At 40.1% G+C, this 10,955-nt stretch overlaps 1 protein-coding gene across 1 annotated transcript in view; it reads left to right on the top strand.

Annotated features, from left to right (window-relative positions):
* LOC124794768 (kalirin) overlaps positions 1-9,139 on the top strand; it is a 2,150,963-nt gene extending 2,141,824 nt beyond the window's left edge. The window contains exons 46-50 of the mRNA XM_047258392.1: positions 3,568-4,129; positions 4,215-4,353; positions 6,845-7,047; positions 7,951-8,146; positions 8,245-9,139. Coding sequence (XP_047114348.1) covers positions 3,568-4,129; positions 4,215-4,353; positions 6,845-7,047; positions 7,951-8,146; positions 8,245-8,367 — 1,223 coding nt within the window. The 3' untranslated portion in view covers positions 8,368-9,139. The remainder of the gene's footprint in view (positions 1-3,567; positions 4,130-4,214; positions 4,354-6,844; positions 7,048-7,950; positions 8,147-8,244) is intronic.
* The last annotated feature ends 1,816 nt before the right edge of the window (positions 9,140-10,955 follow it).

Consider the following 10,955-nt stretch of genomic DNA (forward strand, 5'->3'; position numbering starts at 1 on the left):
AACACCACATTTAAAAACTTCTATTCTCTTTTTGTGTAAACTTTTTATCATGCATGTTTCACTTCCATACCTGGCTACATTGCAGACAAATGCCTTCAGAAATGATTTCCTGACACTTACATCTATATTTGGTGTTAACAAATTTCTCTTCTAAAGAAACACTTTTCTTGTCGTTGCCAGTCTACATTTTATATCCTCTCTACTCCTACCATCATTAGTTATTTTGCTGCCCAAATAACAAAACTCATCTAGTACTTTAAGTGTCTCATTCCCTAATCTAATTCCCTCAGCATCACCCGATTTAATTAAACTACGCTACATTATCTGTAGTTTGCTTTTGTTAATACTCATCTTATATCTTCCTTTCAAGACACTGTCCGTTCCATTCAACTGCTCTTCCAAGTCCTTTGCTGTCTCTCAGAGAGTTACAATGTCATTGGCAAACCTCAGAGTTTTTATTTGTGCTCCTTGAATCCTAATTCCTACTCCAATATTTCTTTTGTTTCTTTTACTGCTTGCTCACTGCATAGATTGAATAACATCAGGGATAGGCCACAACCCTGTCTCACTCCCATCTCAACTATTGCTTCCCTTTCATGCCCCTCAACTCTTGTAGCTGCAATCTGATTTCTGAACAAGTTATAAATAACCTTTCACTCCCTGTATTTTACCTCTTTTATCTTCAGAATTTCAAAGAGAGTATTCCAGCCAACACTGTCAAAACCTTTTGCTGAGCCTACAAATGCTATAATGTAGGTTTGCCTTTCCTTAACCTATCTTTTAAAAGAAGTTGTAGGGTCAGTATTGCCTTGTGTGTTCCTACATTCCTTCAGAATCCAAACTGATCTCTCCAAGATTGGCTTGTACCAGCTTTTCCTTTCTTCTGTTAATAATTTGTGTTAGTATTTTGCAGCCATGATTTATTAAACTGATGGTTTGGTAGTATTCACACCTGTCAGCACCTGTTTTCCTTGGAATTGGAATTATTATATTCTTCTTGAAGGCTGAAGGTATTACACCTGCCTCATACATCTTGCATACCAAATGGAAGAATTTTGTCATGCTTGGCTCTCCCAACGCTATCAGTAGTTCTGACAGATTGTCGCCTACTCCTGGGGCCTTCTTTCAACTTAGGTCTTTCAGTGCTCCCCAAATCCTTCTCATAGTATAATGGCTTCCATCTCATCTTCATCTACATCCTTTTCTGTTTCTATAATATTGCCTGCAAGTTCATCTCCCCTTGTATAGCTCCCCTATATAGTCCTTCCATCTTTCAGCTTTCCCTTCTTTGCTTAGAACTGGTTTTCCATCTGAGCTCTTGATGTTCATACAGCTGCTTCTCTTTTCTCCAAAGGTCTCTTTAATTTTCCTGTGGGTGGTATCTGTCTTTCCCCTAGTAATATATGCTTCTAAATCCTTGCATTTGTCCTCTAACCATTCCTGCTTAGCCATTTTGCACTGCCTATCCATCACATTTTTTAGACATTTGTATTCCCTTTCATTTGCCTGATTTACTGTATATTTATATTTTCTTCTTTCATCACTTAAATTCAGTATCTCCTGTGTAATCCAAGGATTTCTACTTGGCCTTGTCTTTTTACATATTTGATCCCCTGCTGCCTTCACTATTTCATTTCTCAAAGCTACCCATTCATCTTCTTCTGTATTCCTTTCCCCTATTCCTGTCAAATCTACAGTTCATAACAAGTAAATTGTGTTCATAGTCCACATCTGCCCCTGGAAATGTCTTACAATTTTAAATCTGTTTCCAAAATCTGTGTTACCATTACATAATCAATCTGAAACCTTCTGGTGTCTCTAGGTCTCTTCCACATGTGCAATCTTCTTTCATGATTCTTAAACCACGTGTTAGTAATAATTATATTTAATCTGTGCAAAATCTTTTCAGGTGGGTTCCTCATTCATTCCTTTCCCCAGTCCACATTCACCTACTATTTTTTCTTTCTTTTCCTATTATCAAGTTCTAGTCACCCATTACTATTAAATTTTTGTCTCCCTTAACTATCTGAATGATTTCTTTTATCTCATCATACACCTCTTCAATCTTTTCATCATCATTAGAACTAGTTGGCATATAAACCTGTACTACTGTGGTGAGTGTGGGCTTCATGTCTAACTTGGCTACAATAACATGTCCACTATCCTGCTCATGTAGCTTACCCCATTCCCATTTTCTTATTCATTATTAAACCAACTTCTGCATTAACCCTATTTGGTTGTGTATTTGTAACCCCGTATTCACCTGTCCAGAAGTCCTATTCCACATCCCACCAAACTTCACTAATTCCCATTATGTCTGACAGTTCCTATCCATTTCCATTTTTAAATTTTCTGACCTACCTGCCCAATTACGGGATCTAACATTCCACTCTCTGATATCTAAAATGCCAGTTTTGTTTCTCTTGATGACAATATCCTCCTGAGTAGCCCCTGCCTGGAGATCTGAATGGCAGACTGTCTTACCTCTGGAATATTTTACCCAAGAGGATCCATCATTTAACCACAAAGTAGAGCTGCATGCCCCCTGGAGGAATTACAGCTGTAGTTCCCCCTTGCATGCTTTCAGCTGTTCGCAGTACCAGTTACAGCAAGGCCGTTTTGGTTGACGTTACAAGTCAGATCAGTCAATCAGTCAGTCATCCTGCCATCACTGAAAAGGCTGCTTCCCCTCTTCTTTCTTATATTTGTCTAGCCTCTCAACAGATGACCCCCCCCCCCCCCTCCCCTCCGATTGCAATTTCACATACAGTACAGCTATCTGTACCACTGAGACAAGAAAGCCTCCTCACCAACAACAAGGTCCGTGGTTCATGAAATATCAAGTTGTTAATCTGAAAGTGAATGTTATTTTCTTACAGTTCACAATAAAATTACTGCATCTTAATCTTCACTTTACTGTGCATGTAAATAATTTTGTTGCTATGACAGAATATACAGTCTTCTTGACATTGTACAATAGTCAGTCAGAATTTCTTGTTATATGCAAAATCCTGGTTTTTAGAAGCCATTTAGATTTGGACTTCAAGACAGGTGTAGAAGTCTCAATATTCATCTTATTCAATAAATGTTTGGATTTTGGCTGCTGGATGAGTTATTACATTGTGAGCTGCAGCAATAACCTTTGCTGATCAACCCGATATCGTGAGCAGCCCTGTCCGAGAAAGAGAACTTCCCATCTTGTCCTCCTACTTAGCCATAATTGGAAGTTATCATTCCCTCCCTCTTTATTCTTTTCATTCATATGAATATGTGGATTATAAAAATGAAAGGTCACCACTGAATTGTCTTCATTGCGATTGTGAAAATATGCTGAAAGAAGAGCAGTTAATCAACAGATGGACCAAAATAATTATTGCCTAGCTGAGAATAAGGCAGGAAATGTGAAGTTCATTCAGCCATTGCAGTTTCCAGTAATACATAATTATTTCATTGAGTCTTATGGGAACTTTGGTTCTTCACTTTACCAGATTTTTATGTTTAACATTGTATATAATAAATCTGAACAATTGTCTTCCCACATTTTGAACACGAGTGTTTGTTGCTCAGGTACAGGTTTGACATCTACTATGCAGCCAAGAGTACAAGTTGTCACTGGCACAAGTGTGCTGCTCCAGTGGGAAGGTGACAGCAGCAGTTACTACCAAGTGGAATGCTACAGGCACTGCTTAGGAGATGACTGGTTGCCAGTTGGAGGTCCCATTAGAGGATTAACTCACGTCGTAGATGGACTTACACCAGGAGAGACGTATACATTCAGAGTGCTCTCCACTGGCCATGGAATGGGCACGCCTGTTGCTAGTATGCCATCCTCTCCTATTATAATACCACCACCTGATACAGGTCACTGGCAGCAAGAGCAGTTCCGAAGACGTTACTCTGAACTGGAAGAAATTGGTTACGGTCGATTTTCAGTAGTGCGCAAAGCAAGAGATCGTGGTACTTCACAAGAAGTTGCTGTGAAGCAAGTTTATTGCAAAAGACAATCACGTGAAGTAACACAGGCAGAATACGCATTACTGGCAAGACTACAGCATTCTAATATTGTGAGAGCTCTTGCATTATTTGAAAATGCCCCTCAGCCTGGAATTGATTCAATAGTGATGGAACTGTGAGTACTAACTATTGTAGAACTAGCTTAGTTATTTAACTTCACTTGTAGGAATGTCTGGTTACAGTAAAGGTTCTGTTTTCAGTGTAAATGGTCCATCGCTGTTTTCGTACCTGTGCAAACAAGTAGTGTATGATGAAGAGACAGTCAGCCACTACATGCAACAGTTGGTGTCTGCTCTAGCAACGCTGCACCAACAAAACATATCTCATCTTGATCTGAAGGTACATATCCTTTAATTTTGATATAAGTAAATTTGTGTTCTTAGGAATTATTTATATCCACAAAACTGAAAGCAGATAAATAATGTAGATATTTTAAAACCATTGAGTCTATCTGTTTAAACAACATGGAAAAGACTGGGGCAAGCTGAAGTGCTAACTCATGTTTGTGAGACAGCAAAAGGTGTTCATTGTTTCTAAGGCCTGAAAACTCAAATTTCGCTATGGGAACAATTTTTTGTCATTTAGAGCAATGTAAATTCTGATGTTGGGATTGTGAAGGTGTAATGAAATGGGCAGCTGGGTAGTAATTAAATTGAGAAGAATATTCATATTCTGTTTAAGCATTCAAATCATAACTGAGGTCTGGTTTACCAATTCTTGTTGAGTAGTATTTAGATGTTTGTTCTAAATCCAGGCCTGTTTATAATATGAGGGTAGTTTGAAAAGTTCTCAGAATGAGCGCTAGTGCAATGAGTTGTTCACATGATATTCACTGGACTGTTGCCTGTAAACACGTGCCACATCAGTGCTCTTGGAAGAGAGCTGTGGTGGTGACATAGCTCTGTTGTTGTTCCCAAATAGTGATTTGCGAAGATGGAAAAAACCAAGATTCGAACAGTGACTAAGTACTTCATAAAGAAAGGTATGAAAGTGAAGGACTTTCATGCCGATTTCCAGAATACACTGAGGGACTGCTCCTTCAAATTCAACTGTTGCCGAGTGGACAAATGAATTTAAATTTGGTCAGGAGAGCTTACATGATGATCTGTGCAGTGGTCGGCCAAGATGTGTCACTACTCCAAAAATCATTACAAAAAAGCACAAAATGGGCATCAATGATCGCCAATTTAAAGTGTGTGAAATTGCTCACACTTGACAGATGTCATCTGAAAGAGTATATCACATTTTAAGTGAAGAATTAGAAATGAAAAAATTATCTTCTAGATGGGTGCTGCAACTCTTGACGCTGGATCAAAAATGCATGAGAATGGACAAATGGTTCAAATGGCTCTGAGCACTATGGGACTTAACTGCTGTGGTCATCAGTCCCCTAGAACTTAGAACTACTTAAACCTAACTAACCTAAGGACATCACACACATCCATGCCCGAGGCAGGATTCGAACCTGCGACCATAGCGGTCGTGTAGTTCCAGACTGTAGCGCCTAGAACCGCTCAGCCACTGCGGCCGGCCGAGAATGGACATATCAGAATGATGTTTGGCTTGCTCTGGGGAAATGAACAAGATTTTTTGTGCTGGTTTGTGACCACAGATGAAACTTAGCTGCACTACTATACCCCAGAGACAAAACAACAGTCAAACCAGTGGAAACATGCTGATTCCTGATTCTCTGCCACCAAATAAAGCAAAGACAATTCCTTCAGCGTGAAAGATCATGGCATAAGTGTTCTGAGATGCAAAGGTGATTCTGTTTGTAGATTGCACACCCCACTGGGCAAACAGTTGGAGAATACTATGCTAACCTCCTGGACAAATTTCAACAAAAGACACACAAAAAAAGGTCAGGTTTAGCAAGGAAGAAAGTCATATTCCATCAAGACAATGCGTGCCCACACAAACTAAGGAATGAATTGTTGCCACACCTGCCTTATTCACCTGATATGGCTCCATCAGACTTCCATCTCTTCCCAAAACTGAAAATTTTTCCTGGTGGACGAAGACTCACTTCAAATGAAGAATTGATAGCCGGAGTTGACAACTATTTTGCAGACCTTTTGAAACCACCATTTGGGCACTGTGGCCTTATTCTACTAAAAACACATGAAGATGTTATTGCATTGACACATCATGAAACCCTTCATCGAGATTCAAGTTCGAGTTTAGCAAATAATTATAATCTGTCAAGAGGATGGGAAGCAGCTGACACACTTTTTATACTGATAAATATAAATAGTTTTTGATGGTCTCTTCATTGTTTGATTTGATAGTAAGTGGGTCTTTTCTACATTTGATTCCTTAATTTTCTGTTTCTCATCAGATCAGTAAATGAGTTTCATCTGTAAAATAATTTGTAGTTTCCTTGTCAATTCTTGTTTTCATGTTTATCTCGATCCTTCCTCTCTCTGACCTTTCCATTGGTAGGGCTATTTCCTATCATTCATGAGCTAAATTTTCTGCGTCTATTCATCATAATGACAAATAACTGAAATGTCAAATGACAGTCACTATTTGATTTAGTTGTATTAATAACTCTTGAGTTCCATGCACCTAACTTGTATGGGGTGGAGGGAATGGCAGATACGACTGCTCGTTCACAGCTTCATTTTCTGAAGGGGTGATCCCCTCCTTCCTTTGGTTGCTGGGTGAAAATTATTGAGATATTTACCCACAAAAGAAAACTAAATTTGTCCATTCCCTATAATTACACGCTGCTGACAAATGGTTATATCTATATGGTCTTAGTGTGATATTATGTGTGTGTTACTTTTGTTAGAGCCTCTGAGAAACTTTTGTTTATTCTGCTTTCCAGCCAGAAAATGTGCTTGTAGACTTGTCTACTACCAAACCAGTCTTGAAGCTGATAGACTTTGGTGATTCAGTAAGCACAAGAGGTTCTGAAGTGCTGCCTCCATCAAATTTGGAATTTGCTGCACCTGAAATGGTTCTGGGGAAACCAGTCTGTTGCCAGACAGACATGTGGAGTGTTGGAGTGTTTCTATATGTTTTCCTGAGGTAACACACAAAATATATTTTATTACAACTGCAAATTTCAAAGAATATTGTACGTCTTACACCAGGCTGTTCCAGCTTGAGGTCCCAAGCACAGGCAAATGAATGTGCTTGGCTAGATGTGGGTAAATGGCTGACAACATTTTGCTTGCGGCAGTACATTGAGTTAACATTAACTGAGCAAGTACATTTGTAAGAGATTGTGCTTAACAGAAAAATTCATCCTAAGTAAAAAAATACTAGCACATTATCACATTTTCAGAACATGAAATTTCTTTTTACTCACAAGTGACAAAATATTTTGTGTCAGCACCATGTTGACATAAGATGGAGAAGGTGCATCATTGTTCAATCACAACAGAAAGAAACTGTTCACATTGAAATGTTGATCCCTGGATGTCAGTTACATTTCTGTGTGGCATGAAGAACTCTTGTTCATATATGCCACCATGCTATCATAATGAATTTATGCTACTGTAACACATGGTACCTGAGCAGAGTTCAGTTTTGTAAATAAGTTGCCAATAATTGCAGTTCTGATGGTATAGTGTCTGTTGCAACTGGAAATGGAGTGCTAAATAATTTTATAAGGTATCCAACTATTGAAAGCTGCAGCACCCTCTTTTATGCTTTCTAATGTGAATTTTCTAAATGATGGTAAGAATGGGAATACTATGTTATTTGCCATATATCTCCACTCATCACCACATGTAATCACATGCAAATTATCTTTTCAAGACTTTTCTGTTTTGCTTGTAGATGTTCGTTGTGTGTGGAGGGGGGGGGGGGGGGGATAAATAGTGGTGGCAATTGTCCTGACACTTACATAAACAGATTAGAAAAGACTGTTTATACGATGAGGTGTGTTCAGTTATGTTTGTATTCACATGTTTCTGTTACTTTCAGTGGGCTGTCTCCATTTCTGGACGATTCCATGGAAGAGACCACTTCAAACATACTGAAGTGTGATTACTGTTTTCCTGATGAATATTTTGCTGAAATTACTAATGATGGGAAGGACCTAATTTGCCGCCTTCTTGTCTTAACTCCAGCTCAGCGGGCCAAGCCAGCTGAATTTTTGTCGTCTCCATGGTTCAAGGATGTAAGGCTCAGTTTTATTTATAGTATTTATTTTGCAGAAAGTCATGCCTCCTTAAGAATGTCACTGCACATATTAACTTCGTGCAAAAACTGTTGCAGGTTCAAAAGATATGTTCCATTCCAACAGCCAGGCTTGCTTCCTTTATGGAACGGAGGCAGTCCCTAGCTCGACCCATTCATCCTGTCCACGCTGTCTCTCAACAGCAGCCTATGCCTGAGTGAAGAAAGTTAACTGTTTCTCCATGCTGCATCTTGATTGTGGCTCTGTTACCAATATGAACCTATATTTTTGTGCCTTGCATTGTGACCAAAGTACAGTATATTTCACTGTGTATCTTGCTCATGAGAAAAAGACATTTTCAATTGTTTGCTAGTGGAAGTGCACACTGTATTGTTATGTGAAACTGACAATACTGTTGATTAAAACAAAAGAGATGGGATAAAGTACCAATTAGATCTCATTTAACTCATTTATTTATTCAAAGACTTTTATATGTAGGCTATGTCTCCCCTGTCTAAAACTTTGTATTTTATCCATTTAACTATCAAAGCATTTGTAAGATCAGTCATGAATGCAGTGTGAATAATTTTAGTCATTACTTTAAGCCTAACTTACCTGCATCATTTCACACTGCATGCAAATCGTCTGTAAATAGATTTTAAAAAGTCACAATATACGCTTTTTGCTTCATTGTTAACATAAGTGATATACTTTTGTTAAATAGAGTATATTTTACTTAATATAATTATGTGCAGCATTTATAAAGAATGATGACAATAACAGTTACTGTAACTAATGACTATATATTGTAAATTCTAAAATTATTTTTGATAGTTGATATTACAATATGCACCAATTGTACATATGAACCTTTATATATTTTATGGAAAAGTATCTGTTTTTCTGCAGATATAGCAGAAGGAGTCAACATGCCATTAGCTGCCATGTATTTGAGACTGCATGATAAAAAGAAAAATATAAAGCAAAACTTAACTGATGTAATACCTTTATTGGCTTTCATATTAGCGGAAGATACAGTGGAGGATATGATATTTTTTTGTATTTCTCATTTTCTTTACCTGAATGTTGCTACCACAATAGAAAACAGTGTAGTTTTATCACCTTTTCCTCAGATTCCTTGTATGTCTGACATGCATGAGTTTACCTCTGGATTTGCTAAAGGTAAGAATGCTGGATTGTTCTATTATTGAATAAAGGTAGGGAAATCTCTGTATTAACAGGCAGCATACCAGGAGCACACTCAACATTAGATACAGGAACCAGGGGTTGGTTCCTTCATAAAAAACTAAAAGGAAGAACTGTAGAAAGGATGACTTTCTTATCTGTATAAAAATCACACATGGAACTTTCCCAAGAGCCCATGTCCATCGCAACACAAGAGAGATGATAAGTGGTAGATCATTTCATTGCACACAGTAAACTGAACATGATACCTACAGGACAGAAACAGTCTTACTGTAATTTCCAAATATGCGGCTGAGTTGCTTTGTTTATTTACCAAAATTTGAAATTAATTAATTTTTTATTTATTTTTTTACATCTTTCAGTTCACACAGCTGTTACGTACTTATCAGTATTTCAAACATTGCTAGGTGCTACAAAAATGTTATACACATGCTTAAATTTTACACTCCTGGAAATGGAAAAAAGAACACATTGACACCGGTGTGTCAGACCCACCATACTTGCTCCGGACACTGCGAGAGGGCTGTACAAGCAATGATCACACGCACGGCACAGCGGACACACCAGGAACCGCGGTGTTGGCCGTCGAATGGCGCTAGCTGCGCAGCATTTGTGCACCGCCGCCGTCAGTGTCAGCCAGTTTGCCGTGGAATACGGAGCTCCATCGCAGTCTTTAACACTGGTAGCATGCCGCGACAGCGTGGACGTGAACCGTATGTGCAGTTGACGGACTTTGAGCGAGGGCGTATAGTGGGCATGCGGGAGGCCGGGTGGACGTACCGCCGAATTGCTCAACACGTGGGGCGTGAGGTCTCCACAGTACATCGATGTTGTCGCCAGTGGTCGTCGGAAGGTGCACGTGCCCGTCGACCTGGGACCGGACCGCAGCGACGCACGGATGCACGCCAAGACCGTAGGATCCTACGCAGTGCCGTAGGGGACCGCACCGCCACTTCCCAGCAAATTAGGGACACTGTTGCTCCTGGGGTATCGGCGAGGACCATTCGCAACCGTCTCCATGAAGCTGGGCTACGGTCCCGCACACCGTTAAGCCGTCTTCCGCTCACGCCCCAACATCGTGCAGCCCGCCTCCAGTGGTGTCGCGACAGGCGTGAATGGAGGGACGAATGGAGACGTGTTGTCTTCAGCGATGAGAGTCGCTTCTGCCTTGGTGCCAATGATGGTCGTATGCGTGTTTGGCGCCGTGCAGGTGAGCGCCACAATCAGGACTGCATACGACCGAGGCACACAGGGCCAACACCCGGCATCATGGTGTGGGGAGCGATCTCCTACACTGGCCGTACACCACTGGTGATCGTCGAGGGGACACTGAATAGTGCACGGTACATCCAAACCGTCATCGAACCCATCGTTCTACCATTCCTAGACTGGCAAGGGAACTTGCTGTTCCAACAGGACAATGCACGTCCGCATGTATCCCGTGCCACCCAACGTGCTCTAGAAGGTGTAAGTCAACTACCCTGGCCAGCAAGATCTCCGGATCTGTCCCCCATTGAGCATGTTTGGGACTGGATGAAGCGTCGTCTCACGCGGTCTGCACGTCCAGCACGAACGCTGGTCCAACTGAGGCGCCAGGTGGAAA

Source organism: Schistocerca piceifrons, chromosome 4 (genome assembly GCF_021461385.2).
Source record: "Schistocerca piceifrons isolate TAMUIC-IGC-003096 chromosome 4, iqSchPice1.1, whole genome shotgun sequence".
Classification (NCBI taxonomy): domain Eukaryota; kingdom Metazoa; phylum Arthropoda; class Insecta; order Orthoptera; family Acrididae; genus Schistocerca; species Schistocerca piceifrons.